Genomic DNA, 14,671 nt, shown 5'->3' on the forward strand with positions numbered 1-14,671 from the left:
AGTACAAATTGTATTTCCTTGTACTGGGCCTCTTAGTTACTTGGCTATAAGGAACCAAAAAAAAAAAAAAAAAAATGTCACACACGGTGGCTTAAGTAGATAAGAGTTTATTTTTCTCACATAAAAAGTTTGGAGATAAAGATTTGTTTAGTATTAAATCATGGCTTCTGAACATTTCTTGGCCTTTCCCTCACAGATACAAGCTGCTTGCTGCAGTTACGGGCATCACATCATTATTTAAGCCTGTCAGAGAAAGGGAAAGGGCTCTAGTAGCTTCATCAGTCTTTTTTATCAGATAAGATATATTTAACTTAATATTATTGAGGTAAGATTATATATATATATATTTGCAAGAAACAGGATTGCCATTTTTAGTTTTAGTTCAATCATCATCTATTACCTAGAGCTGGAAACATTGATGCCTTGAACAAAAGCCAAGTTAACAAAAAATTAGGGAAGAAGGGATAGTAGTAGTTGGCTTAGACTATCTGCCAAAGGGCCAATAACCTTACTTTCTCACTGCACTAATCCATACACTAGTTAACGTGGGCAGAGCACAGTCACCAAACATTCTTCAATGTTGCATCTCCAGCCCTGGACTCAAGTTGTTCTCTTAGCTTCTGACATGCTCCCTTGGGAGGTCATGATGAGGGGAACAAGGTGCTCACGTGCTGTGAACATCATCACAGAGTGGAGCCCAGAAAGCCACACACTGCTCCTTGACTCCGGGTGGCCTGCAGCCAGCTCTATGGCTCTTGTCACGCTCTCATATTTAATTGATGAACTCCAATTTATTTGTCATGAAGTGCTATAAAATAGCATAGAGTAGTCTTGCCCCATCCACCCTGCTAGCTCCCTGAACACTCCCTGCAGCATTGTGGCAAGTCCCATAAAGATGAGGAAGAACAGTGGATTTGTCCAAACACCCGGTTGCTGACTGGTGGTGCAGTGGCAGGTGGCATGTACTGATGGAGTGAAGTGAATTTGCTCTCTAAACAGACTAGCTTGGCCAAGGTGAGCTCCATGTAGACCCTGGATTGCAGTTGCTTGTGTGTGTGTCTCAGGTAGACTGTAACTCTTGGAGGTTAGGAACTAGTTGAGCATCCCTGGAAAAGTTAACTATTTCAACAGATTGATTTGAGGAGTTACTCCTGTCTTGTGTTACCTGGGCCCCAGAGTCCGTTGTGGCCAGTGGCATGGCTGAGGAGCTTTGGCATGGTCCCTGAGGAGTAGTATTGGAAGCAAGACCCGAAGAAATCAGCAGCAGGGGTCCTCCAGTAGACAGGCCACAGGGGCGTGAACTTCTCGCTCCTTCTACGGGATTCACTGTAGAACGGGGAACCCCTCTAAGGAAGTTCGACACTGTGAGTAACACAGGGAGTAGCTTCCTTTGGCAGTTGGCTACCCCTTGGGGCTTTTCCCTCCAATGGGCAAGGCTGGAGTTCTGAAACAGGGAGACATAGCCATCATCCTGACCATTTAGCTCTATCTTGTTCCTCAGTCTAAATTTATCACTTTTCAATGAACTTAATCTCACAGCTGCGAGAGGGGCTCTCAGGGGTCATCCTGGCCAATCCCTTGTTCATCACACCAAAGTGGAAACCAGGGCTCAGAAGAGGGAAAGGACCTTAACAGGGAGATCTTGAATCCAATACTCTGCCCAGTGTGGCTTGCCACCTCTCATCCCAGTTCACAAGCCAATTTCCTGGCTTCTGGAATCCACGCAGTTAATTTAGAAAGATGGAAAATAGTAGAAGTGCTGTGGCCTCGAGGTATGCAGACCCTGTCAAGGTGTGGAGCTGCCAAGAGCAGAGTGGTGACTGGATCTCACAGAGGCAGAGCTGTGCTGAGGAGGCAGCCAGCAGAAGCCAAGGGATGCTGTTTCCATGGCAACTGCCTTTCATCCTGGTCTTGCCAGGCTGGGCATTCTGGAGTTGAGCAGGGCTGGATTACTGCCCGCATTGTGTGGCTTTATTTTCAGTTTTGAAATGCCTTCATCTATGTGCACACATGCAGGCACACACTCATCTCTGCAACTTTTTCCTCTACTTTTGCCCAGGGAAGAAGAGGCATGGTTCCCAGTGGCACATTTCAGGCCTGGCAGCACCATTTCCTACAGATAGCATCAGTAACCTGGGGATATGGGGGCGGGGCTGGTGACCGAGGTGTGAGAGGGACCAGCTGTTGTCATAGTACCTAGGGATCAGAGGAGGAATTGGGTGGTCATTTTTGTTGTCTGTTCAAGGATGTAGCATCCTCAGCTCATGGCCCTTCCTCTATCTTCAAATCCAACAGTGTAGCATCTGCAAATCTCTGTCTGCATTGCGTCCATCTGGATAATCCAGAAATAATTTCTTCATCTTAAGACCCTTAATCACATTTTACACATTTCAGGAATTAGAGTGTAGACACCTTGGCGGGGAGCGGGGGGAGAGCATTATTCTGTCTGCTATATTCTGGCTCTGTGACTGCGGTTCCTCAAGAGCCCATTGTTGTAAGAGTGATGATATTTGCCACAGACTGAGTAGCTAATGTGATAAGCACTCTGCTAAATTTTTACACATATTAGCTCATTTAATCCTCACTGAAGCTCTACAAGGGTGTATAATTGTCCTAATTTACATGTGAGGAAATGGAGATAAGAAGTGCAGTGAAATGGCCCAGTAAGTTTAGGTGAGAAAGGAGAGGAAGGAATGGCCCAGGTGTATGTGACAGCTTTTCATTAGGTCACCCCAGATTCTCCCAACTACTGCTTGTAGTCATTCTCTTGTGACTAAATGAGTTGGGGTGGGGCGGATGGGAGAGGTTTGTGCAGAGCCTGACGGCCAGAGGTGGAGGAGAGCAACAGTGAACTGTGCCTGTGCGCTCCAGGTGTTCCACTGACTCCTCACAAGACCCTGGGGCGTTGCCATCACCCCAGATTTACAGAGTTAACCACTGATGTCCACAGGGATTAAGCAACTTGCTCAAAATAGCACAGCTAGTAAGTAAGAGAACTGGAATGGGATCCAGGCTTCTCTGAATCCAGGATCAGTGTTCTTTCCTCTTCTTTCATTAGATCTAACTAATTATTCACATGGTAGTGAGCTGGTCATAGGTAGGGGGTAACCAAGGTCCATTTCTTCAGAATGTTAATGCTATCTAAAGATTGGGTGGTTGAGTAAGTTAACTAACTATAGATATTGTAAACATGTTTCATTTTTTTCAGTTTTAATGAAGTATAATTGATATATAAAAAACTGCATATATTTAATGTATAGAATGTATACAATTTAATGAGCTTGAGCATATACATGCACCCATGATACCATCACCATAATCAAGGAAATAAACATATCCCTCACCTCCAAAAGTATCCTTGTGTCCCTTGGCTGTTCTGTGTGTGTGTATGTGTGTATGTGTGTTAAGAACATTCAGCATGAGATCTACCCACCTGAGCAAATATTTAAGTGCACAATATCACATTGTTAACTGTAGGCTCTATGTCGTAAGCACATCTCTAGAACTTATTCTTGTATAACTGTAAATTTATAACCATTGAAAAACTCCCCATCATCCCCTTCCCAATCCCCTGACAACCACCGTTCTATTTCCTGCCTCTATAAATTTGACTGTTCTGGATACCTCATTGAAGTGGTATCATTCAGTGTTTGTTCTGTGATTGACTTATTTCACTTAAATCTTCAAGGTCCCTCTGTGTTATTGCATAGAGCAGGATTTCCATCTTTTTAAAGGCTGAGTAATATACCATTGTATGTACTTACCACATTTTCTTAATCCATTTGTTTGTCAATGGATATTTGGGTTACATGTTTTAATTTTTAAATGGAGACATTTTAGGGATTGTACTGCCCCCTTACCTAAAAAATGAGGGTAATTCATTCATTCACTGACTAAAGATTTATTGGGCACCTACTATGACCAGAAACTCTACTACATGAGATTCAAAGATGAGTTAGTGTCACTCTTAAAAAAACAAATTAGAGCCAGCCAGGCGTGGCTCAGCGGTTGAGCATCGACCTAGGATCCAGGCGATCGGGGTTTGATTCCCTGTTAGGGCACATGCCTGGGTTGCGGGCTCTATCCCCAGTTGGGGCCTATAGGAGGTGGCCGATGGGTGACTCTCTCATCATTGATGTTTCTATCTCTCTCTTTCCCTCTCCCTTCCTCTCTCTGAAATCAATAAAGATATATTTAAAAAAAACAAAATTAGATGCAACCTCTACTCTCAAGACCCCCTAGGGATGTCACAGGGCTATTCTAAGTGATTACAATAGCGTGGTTAGTGCGGTTTTGGAGTCCTGTTTAGGGTGTTAGAGTGTTAACAGGTATGGAGGAAGGGCACTCCGCCTAGCTCTGAGTTCAAGCCTCCTTTCTGAGCTGCATCCTGGAGGAGTGAAGACACGAGGCAAACCTCACCTTTTCAGATCATCTCGCATTGGGGCTTTTCCAGGTCTGCCCAACTATCCAGAAGAATCCAACCTGAAAATCAGTAGCTTCCCCAGAAAATGCTGATTTTTATTGGTCTGGCTGTTAAGTGAGATTCCCTAACTGAGATGCTGGATATTGTTTCAAGATCTCTGTCTCTCATCAGGTTCATTCTTATATATAAAAATGACCAGACTGCTCATGACTCACAAATATGTAACAGAAGCAAGCTCCGTCTCGCTCTCTCCGTCTCTCTCTCTCTCTCTCTCTCTCTCTCTCTCTCTCACACACACACACACACACGCAACTCTGGGCACATGAGGGTTTGTTTTTGTTACCAGGAGGGTTTCCTTCCACACATCTCAGTCTGCACCAGCTGCTTAGCAACAAGCTGTGGGGCAGAGCTGGGAATTCAGTGCCCCTGTGGCTGCTGCCACCACAGGTGCCCACGGGAAGGGAAGGGTCCACTGGAGGGACTTGAGCTAAAGAGCCTGGTGTGCGGCCACCAGAGGGACACTCCAGAGATCAAAGTCAGGACTCTGCTGCTGAGCCACGAATCTCAGAGGCCTGCTGGGAATGATGATCCGGGAAATAGAATCCCGACAGAAAGCCGTGGGCGGCGGGAAGCTGCCGGGCTGGCTGATAACAGGTGGCAGGCAAAATGTAAAGCTTCATAAATGTCTGCTGATAGGACTTGCTGAGGCCGGATCTGGGTTCAGATCATCAATGTGGCTACCCCAAAAGCTTCCGCCCTGGTTTATGGTTCTTGTCTTTGGAACTTCAGGTCAAAAGTCCCCTCCTCTGGGAGGCTCTGGTGTAACAGTGAGACAAAACAGATCAGCAGCAGGGCCCTGCAGGTGGATTTCCCACATTCACATCTCAGCTTTGCCATTTACTGTGTGACCTTGAGAAAGTGACTTGACTTCTCTATGCCTCAGTTTTCTCATCTGTGAGCCCCACCTCACTGGAGTGTTATAAGAATTAAGTTAAAACTCGCAAAAGGACTTGAAACAATGTCTAGTGCATCGGTGTGAATCAATGTGCGGTCAGTTACACTTCAACAGAACAGAGGTGCCTTGTTTCCAGAGATGGCACGAATTGTAATGTAGACTCCAAAACAGACATCCATGGGCCTGAGGGCAAGGGGGAGGAGATAGAAGCTACGTTTTTTTACGGCTGTTTTTTTTGTGTGTGTCTCCTAGCAGTGCACAAAATGCTTAGATAAGCTACTGCATTAACCACGCAAGGGACTGGTCTTTTTACACCCAGTGGAAACTGAGGCAGAGAAACAAAGTGCCCTGCTCAAGGCCACATAGCCACTTTAGACGTGGAGTCAGGGTTTGATGTGGTCACAATGGCTCCAGAGCCCTCATTCATTCCCCTTACCCATGCTGACTCCCCTATTGCTTCTTAGAGAAGGAAAAACAATACTGATTCTCTCAGATGGGGTCAAGATTTGCTGGAGAGAACTCCCCTTCAGAGTAACATTTCACAAATATTGTTTAAAGCTGGTGAGAGTACTGTGGATAGCACTCCCTGGTGGGTGGTACCTGGGAAGGGGAAACACAGGCCAGGGTTAGGAGGACATGGAAGGTGTTACCAAGGTGTGAGGGCATCAGACACCTGGGTTCGGGATGGAAGCCAGGATCCATACAGCTGTCCTAGCTCCACACGCAAGCAGGAGGCCCAGACTGCCTGGCCACTCACTGGCCTAGAAGCCTGGTGTGCCCAAGGGGGGGAAGAAAAACTGATGTCCAGGCCTGAGAGGTTGCAGCCTTTCTGAGGCTCACAGCTTTCCTGGCTGACACACGAACCCCTGCTTCCCTGCCCAGGTGTAGAGCAATCACATGTACATACTCCTGAAGGTCATTTACAGCACTGGCCTATTCTTCTAGAATTTGGGCAATTAAAACACATTCTTTTGCACTGGCTGCACTGTCCAGAGCTGCAAGGTTCTGCATGGTGGCCATGAGCCACAAGCACTCAGAATGTGTCTGGTAGGAACTGAGATGTGTCATAAGTATGACACACATACTGATTTCAAAGACTTAGTCCAAAAAATGGAAAACATTTCATTAATAACTTTAATTTGATTACATGTTAAAATAATATAATTTGATGTGTTTTGAATACAGTGGGTTGAAGAAAATATTAGAATTAATTTCACTTGTTTTTAAATATAGTTATTAGAAAATTTTAAATGATTATGTGGTTCAGATTTGTGGCTCACAATATCTTTCTATTGGACAGGGCTCTTCTCAAAGGAGTTCATGACAGGCCTTGCATTTGGAGGGTCCTTCCACATTCATAAAGCATCTGCCATTTTTTATGGCAGAATCACAGAAGTTGAGACTTGGAATGAGGAACCTTAAGCCATTTTGTTTAATCTACTGATTTACAGGCAGAGAAACTGAGGTATTGAGAGGAGAAATGATTCCGGTGCTCCAGGTTTCACCTGTACACCCAGCACTCGGACCCTGGATGCCCTTCCCACGCCCCACCTGGGGCTGGTTGGCCTGTTCTGTTTTAGCAGGTCTGCCCAGCCATGGCCTCCCCTCCCCTCTGCTCCAGGGAAGACCTGGAGGGCTCTCCTAGCGGAGGCTCAGCATCTTTATTCATGAGCCTGGTGGAGGGAGCCTGGAAGCCTGCAGGGCAAGGCTGCTTGCTGTCTGCTGTCCCTGCAGAGATAAATATGGAAATGTGAGAGGACAGCCTCCCTGTCAGGAGTCAGAACTGCCACCTCATCTAAAGTGTAAACCACCAGGCGGTGTCTCCCCGGCCATAGCTTAGCTTATCTCCACCATCCTGAACCTCGCTCCCCACCCGCCAGGCAGCTTCACCCCAGGAAGGCTCAACAGACCGACAGAGCATCTCCCCAGCTGGCCCATGGCTTCTGCTGGCCCCACCACCCCGTACAGGCTGCCCCTCAACACCCCACGCAGACACAGCGCCTCCGCACCTCCTGCTCCCTTCAGACCCCGGTCAAGCTCACTCTCTGCAGCCTGCCCGCTCCCCCGACCTCCCCAGGCCTGCCTGGGCTTCCTCCTTCCAACCAGTCCTAGGTGCCTAGGACCTATGTTGTTGCTTGTTGTTCATGATGTTGTGAAATGAGCTGGCTGCAGGGTGAAATGGCGATTGATCCTGAATGGACCACTTTGTTCTAGAAGGAGTTGGGTGTGTCTTTAGCATCCCCCCAGAGAGCCCATGCGTGGAAGGCCACTCCCGGGCTCAGCTCATCTACCTCTGACCTGTTACATCTGCCCTAGGGCAGGCACCAGCTCTCACATTTCCTGCTGTTCTCCATCGCCTCTCCTCACCCTGCCTCCTGCCCACACAGAGCTCAGCACAGAGCCTGGCACCAGCTAGGCTTCTGTGAGTATCTGTTGAATGAACACTTTGGCAGGAAACAGTTTTTGGACTCCCCACTTCTATTTAAGGGGAGATGTCTCTCTCCTCTTTCTAGCCACGTGACCAAGTGCATGCACTGCCCTGGGAATGATTCACATCCTCGTGAATCACCAGCTAACATAGTGATGGGAATGACAAGTTTTCAGGCCAAATGGTGAGCCGCCTTTAGCATAGTGAGTTATGACAACCATCAGAACATATTTCAGAACCTTCCAGTGGTCATCGGGGGAATGTGCAGCTGTCTCCTCGGGCTTGAAAATGACCTGCGATGCTGAGTCACTTTGATGGACAGACACTTATTGAGCACCTCTGTGGCCTGGCCCTGTACTGGGCACCAGGGAGTACAGTGGGGAGCAGGGTGGGGCGCAAAACCTGGCCCTTCCCTGTCTCCATTGAACCTACAGCCCACTGGGGGAGAAAGGCATTAATCGAACAACCCCGTGAGCATTTCTTCACAACCATGATAAATGTTACCAAGGGTGGGACTCGGTCACGTGCGCACATCTGACCTGGGCTCCGAGGAGGATTTCCTGAGAAAAGGAGCTGATTCAGGGTCTGAAGAATGAGCAGGCACGAGCTGGCATGGCGGGCGGGGAGCATGCCCGACAAGGGGACAGCACGGCTGTAGCCAAGAGCACAGCAAGGTCCCAAGTGATGAAAGAAGCCTGAGGAGCAGGGGAGGGGACCAGACCCTGGACACGGGGCAGGACAGGCCTGGGAGGGCTCGCGGGTCTGGGGATCATTTTGTTCCTTCTTCTGAGAACAGTTAGAGGCCATTAGCCGGTACGGGGTGCAGACATTATGAAAAGTTCCCTCTGAAGCTGTGGGGAGGGAGGACTGCACCTCGAGAAAGAGAAACTGAGGGTTTCCAAGGGGAGACAGCCCCAGCTGGGCACGCAGCCAGCCGTCTGTGTGGAGGTGGCCAGCCTGACCCACTAGCAAGTGGCGAAACTTACAAAGCAAACCCTCAAGAATAAGCTTTGAATTTGGTATTTGCTGGATTGTTCATCCAGAAACACGTTACATACAAACCTTCTTTGCTTTAAAACAGCACAGGGCGATGGGGGGCATTCAAGGTGTTTTTGCCCCTTCTCTGCCCTCCACCTGGAGAATGCCCTTCAGCTTTGCTGGGGCAGACAGGGGTCAGGTGTGATTCCCTGCCGTCTGTGACTGCCCTAGACCCATGGCCGGGGGCTGAGGCCACGGCCTCATTCTGCACGGCCTGGCCTCTCCAGGGCTCTGCTCCCCTCTCCTCCCATGTCCATCATCTCCCGCCGCACCCTTGCCAACTGGTGGCTCTGAGAAGAAACCTCTTTCTCTCTCTCAAAAGTAAGCCCAGGCATGTTCTATTTTTAATGGCTTTAAAATGTCTGTTGTACAAAAGAAAAGTCCCTGTAAAAAGAAATCGGACACTAGAGCCTCAGCCAGAGATAGCAGAAGGCTGGGGGCAGGGAGCCGGGGACAGGAGAAAGCAGGTCCTGGCAGTCTCACTCGGGCCAGCAGGCGGTGGACCTGGATTTTCACAGGGGAAGGAGCTGGATGTCCTGGTAGCACCGCCCCACCTGGGGAGAAGTCCGCTGCCCGCCACAGTCCTTGTCCTTGTGGGAGCGACGGGGAGGCCGCAGATGAGGGATGTTAGCTCCCAGCCTCACCCACAGGAAACAGCGAGGTGCTTGTGAGTGAGGTCACACCAGCAGACGGCGTCCGGGTGCCTGCCTGTGGCCTTGAGCACAGGGCCACACTGCTGTTCAGACAGGTGATCCTGTCACAGCTCCTCTGACAGCCGCACGCGACCACCCACGGGCTGGCCTCCGTCCAGCCCTGCTCAGACCTCAGCCCAGCCGGGCTGTGGCTCTGTCCCTGCTGCCACCTGAACGTTCGCGTGTGTTCCGCTTTGTAGTTCTTCCCTTACGGGGACGCCTCCAAGTTTGCCCAGCACGCCTTCCGAACCTTCGACAAGAACGGGGACGGCACCATCGACTTCCGAGAGTTCATCTGCGCCCTGTCCATCACCTCCAGGGGCAGCTTCGAGCAGAAGCTGAATTGGGCCTTCAACATGTACGACCTGGACGGCGACGGCAAGATCACCCGCGTGGAGATGCTGGAGATCATTGAGGTGAGCGGGGGCTCTCGGGGTCAGCCAGCCCTGCCCTGCGGGGCAGAGGCAGACCCCAGGTCTGCGCCCCAGCTTCCTTAGGCACAGGCCTGTGGCGGCGGCTTCTCTTCTTCCCTCAGGAGCCCTGCTAGTGACATGCCAAGCCTTGAATTCTCCTAACCCTGTCCCCGAGTCCAGCACAGGGCTGGGAAAAGCACAGATCCAAGCCCCTGGGCGCTGTCAACGGAGTCAGCATTGTAAACAGCCACTCACACTTGGGGGTCTCCCACAGACAAGCCTTCTGGGCACGAAGGGTGTTATCAGGACTGTTTCTCCGCCCCTGGCTTAGCTCTGCTCTGCCAGGAGTCGCCCTCTTCCTCCACCAGCTTCTCCTGTGGGCTTAAGATGCCGCCGTGGCTCCTCCATTTGGCATTTTAAAAAAACTTTATTGAGCCATAATTTATAGACCATAAACTCACCCATTTTAACTGTACAATTAAATGTTTTTTAGTGAACTTGGAGAAGTGCACAACCATTACTATAACCCACTTTGAGAACATTTTCATTCCCCAGTAAGGTCCCTGTGCCCACCTGTCCGTTGCCACCCCCAGGCTCAGTAAACTGTTGCTCTACCTTGTCCCTATGGGTCTTTCTGGACATGTCATATAAATGGAATCAAACAATATAAGTATGTGGCCATTTGTGCCTGGCTTCTGTTTTTACCTATGTTGTAGGGTTTTTGCATTGTTTTATGCTAAAATAGTATTCAACTGTAAAAATATGTCGTATTTGTTCATCTGTTTACCAGTTGCTTCCACTTTTTGGCTATGAATCTGTAAGTTTTTGTATAGATGGGCATTTATTTTTTTAAGGCACTTTCCTAAAAAGATAAAAAGTTGTTTCTATCTAGGAAATTTCCGCATTGAGGACTGTGTATGAAGAATGGAACAATTGCAATCTTCTTATTCTAGTCTTTAACTTATGAACACAGTCCCTAGTCCACAGCTCTCCTCACACTGACTCCTTTCAGGGCTCAGTTTTAGGGTCCATCGTGCTTGCTTGTCTAAACAGTGTAAGTTCCTTCTCGGTTGAGACCACATTTCATCTTTTCCTAATTCATCAAGGGCTCGGGCTTGTTGACCTCCATCTACACTTCAGACTCAGTGTTTAAAACTGAAGCCATCATTTTCCTCCCTGACCCTGTTCCTAACCCATGATTCTTGATCTCACCACTGAGCTACTCTTTCCACCCACCTCCTCCAGCCAGTTACCTGGGGATCACCCAAAGTCCCTCTCTACCCATCTGGTCGGGAGACACACATATTTGAGTATATCGCTCTCACTAAAACCATTTAAGGAGTTCTTTGAAGCAAACTGGGGTCTTTACCGTATCACAGGAGAGCCTTACGGCCCGCCCACTTCTTGTCTCCCCAGGCCATCTACAAGATGGTGGGCACTGTGATCATGATGAAAATGAATGAGGACGGCCTCACACCCGAGCAGCGAGTGGACAAGATTTTCAGCAAGATGGATAAAAACAAAGATGACCAGATCACGCTGGACGAGTTCAAAGAAGCCGCCAAGAGCGACCCTTCCATTGTGTTACTGCTGCAGTGTGACATTCAGAAATGAGCTGAGGCTGACGCCACGGACTGCACAGAAGTCTCAGTGTCCCATTCGGTTTGCAGCTATTCATACACGCACACACACATTGCTTGGACTGCCTACACACGGACTTGCTTCTTGTGTTTGAAACACTTGTGTGCATGAGAATGTCATTTGCTAATGAATTTTAAAAAGCATATATTATAAAACAAACAAACAAACAAACAACCTGCCACAATGTGATATGTGTAATATTATTTCCTAACCAACCCTCCTTCTCCCAAAGCCTGGCCAGAAATGTGCAGCCAAGAGTTCTAGGATTTCTTGTTCATGTTTTGCTAATGCTTGTGTCTCCTTGATTACATGATATTAGTAGCACTGAGAACCCCCCACAGTAATGTAACTTAATGATTATAAGCTGTGTCACCATCCTCCTGTAAAGTAGCACTGGACACACACACAGTGGGGTGCTTGGCTCCTCCGTGTGGTCCACCCACAAGAGCTTGTAGCACGGGTGAATATAAATGTACTGCATTTGCATGCCTTTTAGGTTTGCCTTCACTCTTACCTCATTTGCATCCTACCAATCTGGAAAGAGCTGTTTTGGAATTAACGCAGTATAAAACTTAAAACTCCTGCTAGATGACTCATTAACTAAGTATATCTATCTATATATACATATACACAGAGATATTATTTATTGAAAGTAAAAAAAAGATGAATGTGTATTGATTTCTGCTTGAATTTTCAAAGGCTTCCGAAGAGGTGGCAGTTGACGTCCCAAATAAATTTATAACATTTGACTTTTTCCTTTAATTCTTATTTCACAATTTTAAATTTGAAACAGATGTTCATAATCATAAAGGGTCAGCTAGTGACGATTTACCAAATCTACCCTTAAACAGAAAACTCTGGATTTCAAAGAATGAATGACAATGAAAGGGGGAAAAAGCAACCTTCCCACTTCATCCTGGCCCTCAAGAGGGGCAATTCATACTCAGTTCAATCACAGCTGTGCTGATGATAAACTCGGGGTTGAGGAGTCATTTGTAGGATGTATTTAAGTCACTGGACACACATGAATTTAAAGTTGTATTTTTAGAAGTTACACATATTTTAAAAGAACAATTTCCTTTTTTCTTTTCTTTTAATTAATGTTACTATTAATTAGAACATTAAAGATATTTTCCCTTATGATGCTTGAAACCAAAACTTTGTGAGGCCAAAGCAATGAATAGTCTTTGACTCAGTAAGAGATGCTTGGACATCTGAGGGTTGTATTTCCCCATTAACACTCAAAAACCATCACAAAAATTCAGACACTGAATTTATTTAATAGAAGTTTACACATTTGGTATATTCTATTTTTTATTTGAAAAAGCACATGTATGTTAAAATGGTTTTGATAGAAATTATTTATACATGTAACTTTAAAAAATCAAGTTTTGTGTGGTTAGTGAGGGGTGTTGGAAACATTCAGCTAAGTTTCTTCCTTTAAATTCTTAGATCGGAAAACCACAAGCTTTTACTTCTCATCTGCCAACTGGTCTCAAGTGAGGGCTAAATTCAACTCCCTTCCTCCACCAAAATAAAAAACAAAATCCAGTGTTTCTCAGTAACTACAGAAGTGCTGCTGCTTTTAAAATACTGCCTTTTCTCTTAAAATACCTCCTTTTCAATTCCATAAGTATTTATGGCTAGCAATACAGGAAATGCTTCTTGCCGGACACACATGTCTTTTTAAAAAGGTGAGCACTAATCCTAGGATCAAACATAGAGAATAAAGGTAGGAGTCCTATTCATGCTTTCTTTTTTTAAAAAAAAGTTCCTAAATACCATTTCTCACAAAAGGCTGTATTTCATTATTCTAAGAAGCACATTTTTGAACAGCTCTGATCAGGTGAGTCTTATAAGTGATGCCAGCTCACCATCAGCAGGGTGGCCTTTGCTCCTGGCTGCTCCTTCTCTGGGGTGGGGTCCCCTTCCTCCCCAATTTCCCAGCCCTTCTCCTCAGCCTGGTCTGAAGTCTCTCTGGCCTGTGTGCCCTCTCAGCTGAGCCAGGCCTTGCACGCCCCTGGACTGAAAAATGAGGGATTTTAAATCAGGCAAGCAAGTGGCAGGTCAGGGTACAGAACTGTGTCATAATCCAGTTGATGTGGGTTAGACGCCCAGGTGAGTGGATGACAGTTAAGGACTGAGGGACCAACACTGCCAGAGTTGGTGATGCTTCAGTGCTCCACAGAAGTGTCTCATAAACAGACATCTTAAATCTGATGCAGCACAGGAATTAAAACTACAGCCCAAATCTACAGTTGTACCTCTAGTGCTAAAAATGACCTGTGCAGGGATTCTGACCCAAGTTTTTAGAGTCCTGTGTAAGTCCCTCATAATTGCTAAGCAGAAAGCAGGCAGGAAATCCACTGTACACTCGTCCCTGTCTGCAGACACCTGTGCACCTCAACCCCCTCGGGAAGAATGTAATATTCTGGAAAAGCAGAACTAAATGTAATCAGGGGATCAAAACTTTTATTTTCATTCTTACAAATTCTATAGAAATTAACCCAAACAAAACAGATATGTACATGTACATATGTACAAAATTTTACTTCTGAAAAAGAATCTATAAAAGTAGATGGTTAAAAATAAAACAAAAAGAAGCAACAACAAAAAAACTTAAAAAGATTTAAAACCAGTACTATGAAACTGATTTTCTCAAAGTAAAGTTAAGAGTAACTTTAAATTGCTGGTTGTGGCTGGTTTTCTAGGTTATTTACATATTTTACTGTGGTCATCTATACAAAGGCATCTCTTTTATTCCAGAATATCTTTAGTTTCATTTTATTACATCAAATACTCCTGAATTCTTTCCCTTTACAAAGCCTTCAACATGAGGACCGATCAAGTTCGATTTTCTTCTTCCTCCTGAGCCACAGGCCGGAAAGGCAGGAGCATCTGCCCCCTTTCAGGATCAGACAATCGAAGAATTCTAATCATTTCGGTTGATGGAAGTGAGCTAGAGGAAGTAAAATTAATTACTCAAGTTCCCAAGGAAATGTTTCCACATTACAAGAAAATTCTAATACTCCTCATGAAAATATAAATCTAAATGGCTGTTATTTGTTAACAGGGGGATAT

General features: G+C 46.4%; 2 protein-coding genes across 2 annotated transcripts in view; one reads left to right on the forward strand and one right to left on the reverse strand.

The window, feature by feature from the left end:
• VSNL1 (visinin like 1) overlaps nt 1-12,316 on the forward strand; it is a 62,049-nt gene extending 49,733 nt beyond the window's left edge. The window contains exons 3-4 of the mRNA XM_016224764.2: nt 9,737-9,952; nt 11,366-12,316. Of these exons, the coding sequence (XP_016080250.1) occupies nt 9,737-9,952; nt 11,366-11,563 (414 nt within the window). The 3' untranslated portion in view covers nt 11,564-12,316. The remainder of the gene's footprint in view (nt 1-9,736; nt 9,953-11,365) is intronic.
• A 534-nt stretch (nt 12,317-12,850) lies between these two features.
• SMC6 (structural maintenance of chromosomes 6) overlaps nt 12,851-14,671 on the reverse strand; it is a 54,930-nt gene continuing 53,109 nt past the window's right edge. Inside the window, exon 27 of the mRNA XM_087823363.1 lies at nt 12,851-14,549. Within this exon, the coding sequence (XP_087679489.1) occupies nt 14,435-14,549 (115 nt within the window). The 3' untranslated portion in view covers nt 12,851-14,434. The remainder of the gene's footprint in view (nt 14,550-14,671) is intronic.

This window comes from Miniopterus natalensis, chromosome 13 (genome assembly GCF_054644295.1).
Source record: "Miniopterus natalensis isolate mMinNat1 chromosome 13, mMinNat1.hap1, whole genome shotgun sequence".
Taxonomy (NCBI): domain Eukaryota; kingdom Metazoa; phylum Chordata; class Mammalia; order Chiroptera; family Miniopteridae; genus Miniopterus; species Miniopterus natalensis.